This window comes from Eulemur rufifrons, chromosome 15, assembly GCF_041146395.1.
Source record: "Eulemur rufifrons isolate Redbay chromosome 15, OSU_ERuf_1, whole genome shotgun sequence".
In the NCBI taxonomy this organism is placed as follows: domain Eukaryota; kingdom Metazoa; phylum Chordata; class Mammalia; order Primates; family Lemuridae; genus Eulemur; species Eulemur rufifrons.
In genome coordinates, this window is record NC_090997.1 from 96,903,684 (window position 1) to 96,918,151 (window position 14,468).

At 33.9% G+C, this 14,468-nt stretch overlaps 1 protein-coding gene across 1 annotated transcript; it reads left to right on the forward strand.

Moving 5' to 3' along the window:
- Positions 1 to 1,070: 1,070 nt before the first annotated feature.
- On the forward strand, positions 1,071 to 13,276 carry MYCT1 (MYC target 1). The gene is given in 3 exon segments (XM_069488705.1): positions 1,071 to 1,169; positions 1,171 to 1,270; positions 12,765 to 13,276. Coding segments are annotated over 3 exon segments (711 nt in total).
- The last annotated feature ends 1,192 nt before the right edge of the window (positions 13,277 to 14,468 follow it).

The following is a 14,468-nucleotide window of genomic DNA, read 5'->3' on the forward strand; positions in this document are numbered from 1 at the left end:
GTGAATTCTCTAAATTTTCTATGATGTTCTATTATTCTCTTTTAGACTGTCTACCTTTTAATTTCTAATGAATTTAAATTTAACTTGTATCCATAAAAATTGAGAGGATGAGCAGAAACTGTTAGGGTTAATGCAAGAGTTATGCAAGAGTTCATGCTAGAGTCACTCAAAGATTGAGGAAGCCAGATCATGAGATGTAGTTTAGTGCAGTTATTAACAGAGTTTGGCACAGTTAGTAACAGTTTGGCACTGCTATTCCCACTTTCAATGGCTCCCAGTGCTCAGAGGATCCAGTCTAAACTAGCAAAGCTCACAGACAGACTCTTGAAATTTTAACTAATCTATATCTCTCCCAAAGTTTCATGACACTCTTTCCTATATTAGTTCTTGTACTTCTCCATGAAAAACAAATTTCTGTGATCATTGCACCCTTTCCCATAGCACCTAACATTCTATTGTAATGAAAAGTTTTGCATTTATGTTTCCCCTACTTGATCTTAAATAGATTCCTTCAGTGTAGGAACTGTTTTTTTATATTTAAATACCAATTTAAGAGTAACAAAAAATTACATATAAATTATACTTAGATATTTATGAAATGAATTAAGAAATAACTTTTCAAAAGAATTAATATGTCCACTAGAGAAAGAGACATGTTAAGAATTTTAATAAGTATCTGAGATTTATAAAGAAAGGATATTGGGCAAAATTAATTGTACTTGAGTAGTGCACTCGTCCACCCCCAATTTACTATATAAATATAATGTTCAAGTATTGGAAAGCAATCTATTTCTCAATTCCATGTAAATTTAACTCAAAGTACTATAGCTGAGAGTTTGGAGTCTGCCTAAGTATGTCAGTAGGTGATGGGGAAACACCAAGAAAAAGAACCTGTCATCCTGAAAACAGCTTTGGAGGTGGCTGGAAGGAGAGTATTTAGGAACTTAGCTGAGGAAATGACGAGAAGGACATTGTTTTGTGTCTCAGGAACCATGTGGAATTCCAAGATAAGAAAAACAGTTGCTAATTTGAGTATAAAAGCAGGAAACATGATACACTTATTTCCTTTTATGCAAACACAAGTACATGAGGGGTTGTGTGAAAATTATTTTTCTCTTGCCGAACTACAAAGACATAGAATCAAATAGCTTCTTTTGGACATACTGGTTTTTCTTTCTTTCTTTTTTTTTTCTCTTTTTCCTATTTCTTGTGGATATTATGGCAAATAACACAACAAGTTTAGGAAGTCCATGGCCAGAAAACTTTTGGGGTAAGATATTTTCTTTTACTGTTTTAAATTTAAAATTAGGATGAAGAAAAATGTATTACATAATTTATTAAAACAGAGGAAATCTCTGAGACATTTTGTTTACTGTAAACTGAATACTTCAAGTTTTCATAGGTTTATTACAAGAAATATATGTATATAAAATGTCTTTAAAGTGGGCTATGAAGATATTAAAAAGAAATCAGGGCAACAAGTACAGATTTTGGCTGGTGTTACAAAATATAATTAGAAAATAATGAGAATAAAACATAAGAAAAAGAACATAAGGTGAAAGTAATTTCTGTTTGGAATATGCAATACGGATTTGGTTAGAAGAATTAAGTTTTATTTGTCTAAAGGTTATGGCTTATGTATTTTATTTTATGAAACCAAGATTTTCTACAGAGGTAGTTTTAACTTACATCGTCAATGTTACAGTCTTTACTTTCTGAAGGGAATTTAAATAACACATCTATACTTAAATGAATCAATTTAGAGTGTGATAAGAAGATAAAATATGGAATACTATTATGAAATTTGAGAAAACTGCAGTAGAAAAGATTAAGTGGAAATAACATCAATGGAAGCTTATCGTCAGGGGAGAGGAACAAGACAAAAGCATGTTTTGACTGAATCCAGCCACAGCGAATCGTCCAGCGTCCCCTGATGCTGACTAAGGGCAGCAGGACTGTGCTGAGGTCAAAACTAGCAGTTGCTCCAGGCTAGAGGCCCAAGGAAGGGCTAAGGCAGGAGGTTGACATGTACTCTGGGGTTCAGAGAAATTTTAAAAACAAAGAAGGCAATCTGAGTTAAATTTAGAAAAAAACTTTAAAGGCCATTTTCTAATGGCATTTATGAAGAGATCTATAGCCGTACTTCTGTCCAGAACAAGTTTTTAATCTTCTTAGAAAACTATTTCAGACTTACTGCTGTGATTCAAGGCAGGGTTTTGGGAATGTTCATGTGAACAGTGAACAATAGTAACAGTGGCTGTTTCTAGCAATCTTGCCTGGTTGTCAACCATCAAAGAAGTTTATGTGAAGGGAATTAATTCATTCTTTTTTTTTTCACCATTTATGTTTGCTTCAACCCTGAAAAGGAGTGATGTTGGTGAACATCCTAATAAAAGTATATAACAAAACTAAGAAGAAAAATATAAATTATGCTTGCATAGTATAAAGAATGATTTTGGTAATAGGTTGTTCTAGGTAGATAGCATTAACAATAAGCTTTTGAATTGTGGGGGTCTAATTACATGCTTGTTAAAATATTATTTGCTGTCTTCATTTGTAGAGAAAATAAATGTGTGAAACACACATGAAAAAGAGCTAGTTTGTGTAAACTAAATTCATCATTACTAAAATAAGTAACTATATGAATTATTCAAAAATAAAGTAACTCTTGTTACAAAAACTAATTTGTGGAAGCCAAATTTATTTTTTTCTAACCATCCAAAATTAAATTTCCAGTTTACTTAAGGAAAAGAAATCACTATCCATTGACTAAAACATGGATAATAATCATTACAATGAACCTGAATTTAATAAGAGAATGTTTAGTTGGAGTCCATCTATTCATCCTAAAAATTTAGATATTTTTAATATGGAAATCTGTGCTTAAAAGGGAACTCAAACTTATTATTCCAAAGACAGGTCCTAGTGTTCTTTTCTCTTAGTAAGTGACTATAGTGGAAAATAGATGGAAATAATGAATAACAGGAAGGGGAGTGTTACATTGATAAGCATTAACAAAACTAATTAAAATATGGTAAGCAGATACAATGTTTGATGATTTGGAAAAAATATATGAAAGATTGCATTATTGCATATAGGGTAAAAATATTAAGTTTAAAATGTGGGTATAAATGTAAATATATAAAATGTAAAAGTTTCCTGAAATATAAATGTCAATTTTTAAATTTTCATGTTTTGTTATCTAAATTGATGTCTCTTTTTACCACTGACTTCCCAAAAATATTATTTTTGAGACTCTTATACAGTGCATTGCATTGTTTATTGTTTCCAAAATCAGTTGTCTGCTTGGTATTTTGAATTTGGAGAATAAGGAAAGAATAGCTTAGCAAAGCAAAACTTGTACATTGAACCATATAAATTTCCCAGACTTACCATGCTTAACTTACATAAAAAGTTATTTTATAAATATAACGTTCTTGGTTTACTTTAATGAATGCTAAAAAACAAGATGATGATATTAGGTTATTACCAATAATGATAGCTTGCATTTTTATAGTTATCACTCTCTAAAATTTACTAAACGTGTGTAATCATTAAGGTAGTTAGTGCAAGGGTTGGCAACAGAGTTCACTGAGAGTGGCAACACAGATGCACGCTACCACCTTGTACTTCCTACCTTTGCTTTCTTTAATGTACTTCCCTTCTCTATAAACATTCCCCATAAAAGCAGCAGGAAACATGGCCTGTGAAAATTTGCTGTGCCCTGCTCTAAGGAAATAGGAGATAAATATCATTAAACTCAGTCATTCTCTTAGTACTTGAAAATCCCATGGAAGATATAGTTTTGGTTGTTTCTGCTGTCTTGCCTTGAATTTTTTTCCCCTTTGGGCTGGCATTGTGAAAAATTGGGTGACAGTATTGATTCAGGAGCTTGCATTAATTCATCTAATTTAATCCTCACCTACAGTACAATGTCTGACTCAAGAGGATTACACTCTTGGAGGTAATCATGTGTCCATACATATGCAAATATAAGCCTACATAGTTATAGAATAATATAACATCTGATTAGCAATGATTGATAATATGTTACAGAGTTAAAAAATATATGGCTGAAATGATCCCTAAATCCTTCTTAGAAAAAAAAAATGGGGCATTGCCTGTTCTTAGAACGTCAGGTAAGTAAGTTTCAGATAAGGAGACAACTCTAAGGACATTCTAGTCATTCATTTTTTTCACTTATCAACTAATTCTCATTTAGTTCATAAGTTCCCTCAAAAGCACTGGCTGACCACATTAGGCAATGTATTAGAGTCAGTGACATAAATAAGGCAAAGTTTGAGAATTTCAAGGAGCTCAGGAGAAATGTTATCAGCAAATATGCAGAAGTAAAAACACCTAGGCGTGTTTATGAAGTGGATGGCTTGACTAGAAAGTGTGTACGGAAGTTACAGGGACATAGTTGGAAAGGCAGGTCGGAGGCATATTTCTGTAACATTTTGCATGTCAGTGTAAAAGTTTGACCACATTTAACCTAATCACTTGCAATTCAGTGACTTCAAGTCTCACCCTGTAATTTTCTTTAAGGTAGGAAAGGGCGCATGGGGGTTGTGGGAGTCATATTCTGTCATGGGTATTGGACAGAGTGGATCTTTGGTGCTTGATCAAGTTCTGCAGGCATTGCTGAATCCTATGGCAGTTTTATTTTTAATTTTTGATGAACATCTCTGTACTATTTTCCATGATGACTGTACCAATTTACATTTTCAACAATAGTGTACAAGAGTTACCTTTTCTCCATATTCTCACCAACACTTATTACCTTTTGTCCCTCTGATCTTAGGCATCGTGGCAGGTGTGGGATGACATTTTATCGTGGTTATGATTTGTATTTCCCTGATGAGTAGTTATGTTGAGCATTCTTTCATATACCTGTTGGTCATTTGTATAGATCATTTTGAGAAATATCTATTCAGGTCCTTTGCTCATTTTAAAAATCAGGTTATTTGTTTTCTTGATATTGAGTTGTATAAACTCTTTATATATTTTGGATTTTAACCCCTTATCAGATATATGGTTTGAAAATACTTTTCCCATTCTGTATGTTGTCTCTTCTCTCCATCGTTTATTTCCTTTGCTGTGCAGAAGCTTTCTATGTTTGATGCAATTCCACTTGTCTATTTTTGCTTTTGTTGCCTATTCTTTTGGTGTTATATCCAAATCACTGCCCAGACCAATGTCAAGAAGCTTTTTCCTCATGTTGTCTTCTAGCAATTTTATGGTTTCGGTCTTAGGTTTATGTCCTTAGTCCATTTTGAGTTGATTTGTGTATATGATGTGAGATGAAAGTCCAGTTTCATTCTTTTGTGTGTGGATGTCCAGTTTTCCCATCACCATTTATTGAAGAGACAATCTGTTCCTTGTTGTGTATTCTTGCCCTCGTTGTCAAATATCAATTGCTGTAAATGCCTGGGTTAATTACTGGGCCCCCTATTATGTTCCATTAATATATGTTTTTATGTGAGTAGTGTACTGTTTTGATTACTATAGATTTGTAGTATATTTTGAAATCAAGTAGTGTGATGTCTTCAGCTTTGTTTCTCTTATTACTTTGTATTTTCATATACAATTTAGAATCATTTATAAAATGGTACAATTCTGTTGACCAGAATTTAGATGAATATATAAATAAATTCAAAGAAGGTTGGTATCTTAATCATACTGAGGCTTATAATCCACAAATATGGTATACCTCTCCATTTAAGTAGGCCTTCTTTAATTTCTCTCAGCAATATTTTGAAGTTTTTAGTGCAGAAATCTTATATACCTTTTGTTAAAAAAATCCCTAGGTATTTTATGTTTAATGATGTTATCATAATAGTGTAACAATATTTTCCAGGCGTTTGGTGCTACTATATAAAATATTTTTATGTATTAGTCATATATTTTGCAAACTTGCTTAATTTAATTTAATTTGTAGTAGTATGTTAGAATACTTAGTTTTTTATATAAAAAAATACTGCAGGGGGGCACTCCTGTAGTCCCAATTACTTGGAAGGCTGAGGCAAGAGGATTGTTTGAGCCCAGGATTTCGAGGCCAGCCTGGGCAACATAGTGGGACCCTGTCTCTTAAAAAAACATTAAAATGTCAAAAAAATAGAGTTATTTACATCCTACCTCAAATTTTTTGTATTATAATTATTATATATTTACTCTATATAAATAATAAACTTCATGTGGCATATTTTAATTTTTGCTTTTTCAAAGAAATCGAGATGAAAGTCTTATATTTTACTTTGATATGATTTCTGATGTTCTTAATTTTTTCCTAAAGATCCAAATTTTCTTCTGATATAAATTCCCTCAGTCTAAGGATTTTCTTTAGTACATCTTTTAGTGTAGGTGTGCTGGTACTGAATTTGAGTTCATTTATAACTGAAAGAATATTTGTTAATATTTCACCATTCTTAAAGAATATTTTTGCTGGGTATAGAATTCTGAGTTGACTGTTTTTTAATCACTTTAAAATATCAATGTTTCTTATTAGAAGAGAGTAGTTGTTCAAATAATTGTTTTTATAAATTTAGTATATTATTATCATTATTGTTTTTTTTTTTTTTTTTGAGACAGAGTCTCACTCTGTTGCCCGGGCTAGAGTGAGTGCCGTGGCGTCAGCCTAGCTCACAGCAACCTCAAACTCCTGGGCTCAAGCGATCCTCCTGTCTCAGCCTCCCGAGTAGCTGGGACTACAGGCATGCACCACCATGCCCGGCTAATTTTTTCTATATATATTTTTAGCTGTCCATATAATTCTTTCTATTTTTAGTAGAGATGGGGTCTCGCTCTTGCTCAGGCTGGTCTCGAACTCCTGAGCTCAAACGATCCGCCCACCTCGGCCTCCCAGAGAGCTAGGATTACAGGCGTGAGCCACCGCGCCCGGCCTATTGTTATTTTTAATTTGGCTGTGTTCAAGATTTTTTATCTGATCTTCAGCTGTTTGACTATGATGTGCCTGGTTCTTTAAATATTTTCTACTTGGTTTTACCAAGACTCAATCTATAAATTAATTACTTTTACAATTTTGAAAAATTTCCATCCTTAATTATTCAATTTTTTTAGCTTTATTTTCTCTTTCCTGTTTCTGGGACTACAATTAGACATATGTTAAATATTTATTTTTGTATTGCTCCATAAGTCCCAAAGTCTCTGTTTTTATTCCCCAAGTATCTTTTCTCTGTTCTTCAATTTGGATTAATTCTATTAATATCTCTCTAAGTTTGCTGATTCTTTTTCTCTTGCATTTTAATTTCACTGTTAAATTGATGGAGTGAATTTTTTTTAGTTCTGATATTCTTTTGGTTCCAGAATATACATTTGGTTATTTCTTATAGTTTCTATTTCTTTGCCTACCTTTTTATTCGTTATGATAATTATTCAGTGATTATTCAATGCTTTAAATCATTGAAGAGAGATATATGAGTTGATTTAAAATTTTTGTCTGCTAATTCTAACACCTGGGTCATCTTACAGTTTGTTTTTGTTGACTTTCTTTTCTCTAGAGAATGAGTCACATTTTCCTGTTCCTTCATCTGTCAGATAATTTTATATAGCATCCTGGACATTTGGAATGAATTCTGCTATATTACCCTGAAGAGTGTTGTGTTTTGCGTTTTTTTCTCCAATTTCATTTTCACAGGCAAATAACTTTGTGGAACTACAACTGCAAAAGCCTATAAAGCCTGTCTCTTGGGTGTCGGGCTGATGGGAGCAGGGAGAAGGGGATGGGTATATACACACCTAATGGGTGTGGTGCGTACCGTCTGGGGGGTGGGCATGCTTGAAACTCTGACTCGAGTGGGGCAAAGGCAATGTGTGTAACCTAAACATTTGTACCCCCCGTAATATGCTGAAATAAAAAAAAAATTAAAAATGTGAAAAAAATAATAAAATAAAGAATGGCAAAAAAGGAAGCAGGGATGGAGCTGAATGACCCAGAGGAAGATTAGAGGAGATGGGCTTCAGATAATCGGGAATCTATCAAGCAGACACTTTCAGGCCATTTTTAGGAGTTTGCTTTTACTCTGGGAGAAGTAGAAGACTTAGAACAGAAGAGTGATGGTTCACCTTACATTTTGAAAGGTTCGCTGTGGCTACTGTATTGAGAATAGAATAGTTGTGGTGTCAGGGAAGTGGCAAGCATAGAAGCAGGGAGGAAGATCAGTTAGAAGACCATTGCAATATCCCAGGTCAGAGATGTGGTCATTTGGACCAGGGAAATATCAGAGTAGAGAGTGAGAAGAAGTTCAATTCTGTATTTTTTTGTGTGTGAAAAAAGACCCAATAGGATGTTCTGGCAGATGAGATATACATAGAAAATACTCCTTAAATTATTGTAATTGATCAAATTTCTGTGCCCTAAATCTTATTCTCCCTAAAAATCTTTTTACCAAAAGTCTTCCTATTGCCTGAACCATCCTCCTATGCATTCTAAGATATCAATAACTGCATGCCCTGCTTTGGTAAAAATTGAGCTAATGATTCTTATAACTGCAAAGGGTTTCTGAACGTTTTAATTAGTATTCCATTCTGTTGCCACTGGTAAAATCACTTTCAGATGTTGGAATGATTCAACTCAAGGCCACTAGATGGTGACCTCTACTAAATTTTAATACCAGTGGCTAGATTTTGAGGTATCGATTATATTTACTGTAAACTACTTTCAATGTTAGAATCTTAGAATTGGATAGCACTGTAGTGGCTGTTGTAATTAGACCAAGAATGGTAAAATGACTTGGTTAAATTACTCAACTGTTAGTAGTAAGAACTAACACTCATTGAGGGCTTTTTATGTGCCATCCAATTGCCAGTTGTGTAGCTACATGTCACAAATTATGATAACAATATTTAATGTATATGACATACCTTACCAATGTTAGAGTTTGTTCCTTCAGCCTTCAAAGGGAGATCTTCATTTCTAAAAGTAATCATTTGGTCTCATTAGTCGCATTATATTCTAATTGTAAAAAGAAAGATTATGGCTCATTTTTCTTTCCCTATGATTGTTGAAACGTAAGAAGGCATACAGTTTTCAAAGAAGCAATATTGTGCCAATGTCTTTATCTTTTTCAGTTACAGTTTCTTCTATGCTAGGTTAAAAAAACTTCCCAAAATTTATTGTCAAAAGTCTGCCAGAATGGAATAACATATATGAAAATTTAAAGCTGTATGATGGTGCTTTTATTATATAGTTTCTGAATTCTAAATTCTGGGAAGGTCAGAAAATTATTAACTATAGTGAAATAAAAAGAATCCCTGTGGAAAACCACCCTGGAAGAGGCTGTACTTCAATTATGACTCTTGGTGTTTCTTTCTCATTGCTTTTCTGAATCTCTATGTTTATTTTTGCAGTTTGGACTTAAGAGAGCTTAAGAAGATAGATAAACATTTTACCATATATCCCCAAGAGGTGTTTCAAATTCTTACGTCAGCATTATCATTTATAACTACTATAAAATTTTGCATGTATAGCAAGGTTATAAGAATCAGTACAATGATTTCTAAGACATGTATTTTACTGACGTTATGTGTTAGGAAGTCATTTTCATGGTATGTGTATGCAACTGAGCAAAAATTAAGCAAATCCATATCAAAAGCAATATTTTTTCCTATATCATTTTTATAACTTCTGTACCTTCATCTAATCCTACTTTATATTCATTTAAAATTTAAATTACATATTATTGATGTGTATATATTATTCCCATGATTCTCATGTACATTTAAATTCATTATTTAATCCTTTTCAGATATCTATATAACCCTATATTTGATGATATATTCCTCAAATTTTGGGCACAAACCAATAGGTCTACAATGTCAAATCAAAATATTATCAAGCCAGAGAGACTCATCATTTTAAATATGTTTATTGTCAAATTGTTCTCCTAGAAGTATTGTTGTAGTGCCACCAAAAATAATCTTTTTACTCACAAAACTGAAATTTGTCATTTAAGAAGATTGTGGTTGTCCAAGATATTCTTTGATAACTTACCTATTGGAGTTTGGATACTACCTGAGTTTTCTTATTTCAGAGCAATAATATATTTTAGAAATAATACAGTCTGACTTATAAATATTTCTCACTCCATGTAATTTTATTGTGTTTGCTAATTTTCTCACTTTAATAGGCAAGAAATTATTTTCCCTTGATTGTATATTTTAAAAGTTTCTAATTTTTTCTTTAATCTGAAACTTGCTATTACTCCACTAGAAATAACATTTATATCAGGAGAATATTTTACTTGTCAGAAGAGATTCTGTTCGAAAGGGTCAAAGGGCATACACTAAGACCATGTATAGAAATTTCTGTAACCTTTAAATGCTTTTATCAGGTAATTGAATCTATTTCTCCTTTAGGATTCTGTTTTTAAATCTATTTTTCTAAGATAAAGTAAATATCTGTTTTTATTTCATCTGTTATATCTCTTTGTATCCCGAGACTTTACGAGCCTTCAGTCTGATCCTAGTAGTGATGAAGTAGGTTTATACACAAGAGCCAGGACATATACTTTGTGAATGTATTTGTTTTCTTATTTTATACCATGAGTGAGTGCAAATAATAGTTCCCTGACCAGTGATAACTGTCAATCAATTATTAAAATAAATCAAGTCTAAGATCTACTACGTAAACCTTAGCTTTCACGTCAATATGTATACAATGAAGAGTTTGAGCCAAGGCATTTTTAAGAGTTTGTTTTAGATGAAACCCCATTTCTATGATTCCATAGCTAAAGTTATTGATATTTAAAATTCTCCACTGGAGGCTATTAATTCAGGAGAATATATCTGTAGAACACACAGTATTGTTTTACCACTATTTTCCCAAATATTTCTGTACATAACAGGCTTCCAGATACCCTGGGATTAAATTGATAGAATTTTTATGCATTTTATGTCCTTCGTTTTCATTTTAGATTAGCATTTTTTTTTACCTTACATCTAAAAAATAAATAAGCTATTTAGCTACTAATACTTTGGACTCAAATGCTGACTTTATCTTAACCAGGTGTGTGACTATGGGCTCATTTCTTCTCTCTCTCAGTAGCCACAACTAATAAATGGTAAAAACATTAGCATTTCCCTTATGGAGGTGTTTGAGAATGAAGTGATATAACATACTTAAAAGAGTGCCTCGGACCTAAAAATGCTAAGCTATGCGCAGTTATCTTACAGAGTAGTTAAAGGATTGAATTAAAAATTAAAACTATACTGTTCAACAAAATAATGAAATAAAATAACGGTTGCATTTAGTAAACTATATTCCTCCAGACATCAAATTCCCTCTCAGTCCCTCCTATCCCACTCCACAGCCTTAGGCAATCACTAATCTACTTTCTATCTCTATAATTTCTCCTGTTCTTTAATAACTTACCTATTGGAGTTTGGCTATTACCTGAGTCATGCAGCTAGCTCAGATTCAAGGGGTGGGGAAATAGACTTTTCCTCTTTATGGGAGGAGCAGTGAAGCATTTGTGGCCATTCCCACCCCCTCCCTGCAATCTTACACCCCCAATCAGCTAATTTCCAGTCTATGGTTGTCTCCATACAGAATCCCTAGATAAGGAATTTGATAAGACAAGCGTTCCTTTCTACTTAACAGTAACTCATTTTTGTCTAGGAAATGTAAGAGTCTTTATTGAAGATGTGACACTTGAAGTAGATTTTGAAGAATGAGTTTTCCAGACAGAAGATGATTAAAAAATTGAATCTAGATATAAGGAAACATATGTAGAAAGGTACAGAGTTTTAGAGAGAATGACAAGCTTTGGGAAAGTGAGAAAATCAACATGGCATGGGGGTTAGGTCAGGGGGTGGTGAATGGGGAAATGTGGGGGACGGTGAGGCTGGAGGGATCTAATATCCAGAGTTTGTCCATGCAAGGCAGGGGCTCAGCTACCTGTTGTCATTTGAGAGTATGTTTTCAGTTCAGAAGAGTCAGTAAGCTAGCATTTCCATTTTAGGGAGGTATTCCCCCCACCCCAGAATAGGAAAACTGAACAAATATAAATTCTATGAATTAGAGGATATAGGTATGTAGCAGAGATTCTGTGCATGTTCAAGGGACAGGAATTTCATTATCACAACAAGGGCATGATAACAGCATGAGCTGGAACTTGGGGAACAATAAAGAGCCCAGTATTCTGCACAGGTCAAATTATCCAGGAGTCAGAGATACAGGTGACTGGGAGTTTAGGAAATGTGACATAAATCAGTCAGCTTGCCAGATGGTTCTATCCCAGCACTTCCTGACTCAGAATGAGCACAGGAAGTGAGGCATCATGAAGACTGCAGGTGGGAGAAATCAATGTGACTAATGAAAGCCTGCAGAGGAAAAGGCAAAGTCAAAGTGATGACGAAATTATTTATCAACTTGGCACATTAGTTACTACAATAACGCAAAAGCAAGTAATCTTTGGACTACATTTGCAACTCTATAAACAATTTATGAACTAAAATATGGCCTTAGTGAGACCGTTTCTATTTCTTATTTCTTGAAGATGATAAACTAGCATAAAAAACCTAGAACACTATAGCTGAATGTGTTATTTTGTATCTTTCTGCTTGAATAAATGGAAACATTACCCTCTTCCATTTGCTCTTATCTACCTACCACCATCTTCTATTTCCCTAATTCAAAGTATGTTTAATCATCCATTCCCTGAATTACCGTTTATACTCTGCCCCTTGTTTTGAGTTGAATAGCTGCTTAAAATTGATTTAGCAATTTGTTTTCTTTGTTTCAGAGGACCTTATCATATCCTTCACAGTATCCATGGCAATTGGGCTAGTAATTGGAGGATTTATTTGGGCTCTGTTTGTCTGTCTGTCCAGAAGAAGAGCCAGTGCTCCCATCTCACAATGGAGTTCCAGCAGGAGATCTAGGTCTTCTTACACCCACGGCCTCAATAGAACTGGATTTTACCGCCACAGTGGCTGTGAACGTCGAAGCAACCTCAGTCTGGCCAGTCTCACATTCCAGCGACAAGCTTCCCTGGAACAAGCAAATTCCTTTCCAAGAAAATTAAGCTTCAGGGCTTCTACTTTTCATCCCTTTCTGCAATGTCCACCACTTCCTGTGGAAACTGAAAGTCACCTGGTGACTCTGCCCTCTTCCAACACGTCTCCCAGCATCAACACTTCCCACAGTCTGGGCCGTCCTGATTTCCACTGGTCCAGTAACAGTCTTCGAGTTGGCCTGTCCACACCTCCCCCACCTGCCTATGAGTCCATCATAAAGGCATTCCCAGATTCCTGAGCACGGTACTTGTGGTTTTTCTTTCTTTCTTTTCTTGTCTTTTATTGAAAGGCAATCATAAGTAGGCTAAATAGAATTTTGAGGGCATGGCTCAAACAACTAATGAATTTCCAAGTTGAAATATACTCATACAAGTTGGACATTACAATATAAAGCAAATTTTCTTTGAATACTTTTTTTTATGTCTCAAAAAATGTAATATTTTCCCAAATAGTTATATATTTATGTATTTTGTATTCAATGTGAGGCTTATCAAAGATAATGATGCTAATCTAAGAATTAGCTATGATGCAGTATATATATATTTGATTAAAATAAAAATTTTAGACAGTTATGGTTTACAGTCCTCATTCACTTTCCAAAGTGACCATAAAAAGAAGAAAATCACTGTCATTTTATAAAATATTCTAACTTCACTTTCTTTAGGATGCCAAGTGAACCATGTTAACATTTTAAAATCTTGGATTTGTGATGGATTATATGAGCACAAAATGGACAGAACATGGGAGATTCTAAAGTTCCTTGATTCTACTCATGAGAAGTGTGGAAATCAATCAAAGGAAGCTGAACTCTGTTGTGGCCTTATTTTTGGCAGTTATTTTTTTTTTCCCAGACAGACTCTTTTTGTGCTTTTCCTAAGAATAGTTATTCACATCATTGGGACAAAATTCTTGGATTTACTAACATGATGATTTAACTTTTCTTCACTGTTTTTGCTATGTTAGAGAAGCAACAGCAAAAAAGCAAAGTCATTTGACCTAAAAACAAACTTTGAGTTTAACACCAAGCTCACATTTTTCTTAAGGGATAAATTTTCTTTCTGAGAGTTAGATCTAGCAACTGGGACAGCACTTTATCTGGAGATCTTCTTTTGTAACTTCACAGACAAATAAGTATGAGTCATTGGAGAGATAGTTTGTTATGGAAATGGATGTTACACCCATGAAGAATAATTCTTCCTGGATTGACTCTTAATCATCAGGCATCACCCCTTGTTTGCTCCTCCATGAATTTCAATCCCAACTTCTCTGAAGAGTCTTTGTACAATGACTAAACCATGCCATATGATCGTTGGTGCAGACGGTTATTTAAGGAGTCCACTTCTACAGGTGGCTGCCCTTGTAAGGGAAGATACATTCCTAAATGTGGGCACCAGAGAGCTTCAGTGGCCAGATGTCTGTGGCTGAACTTT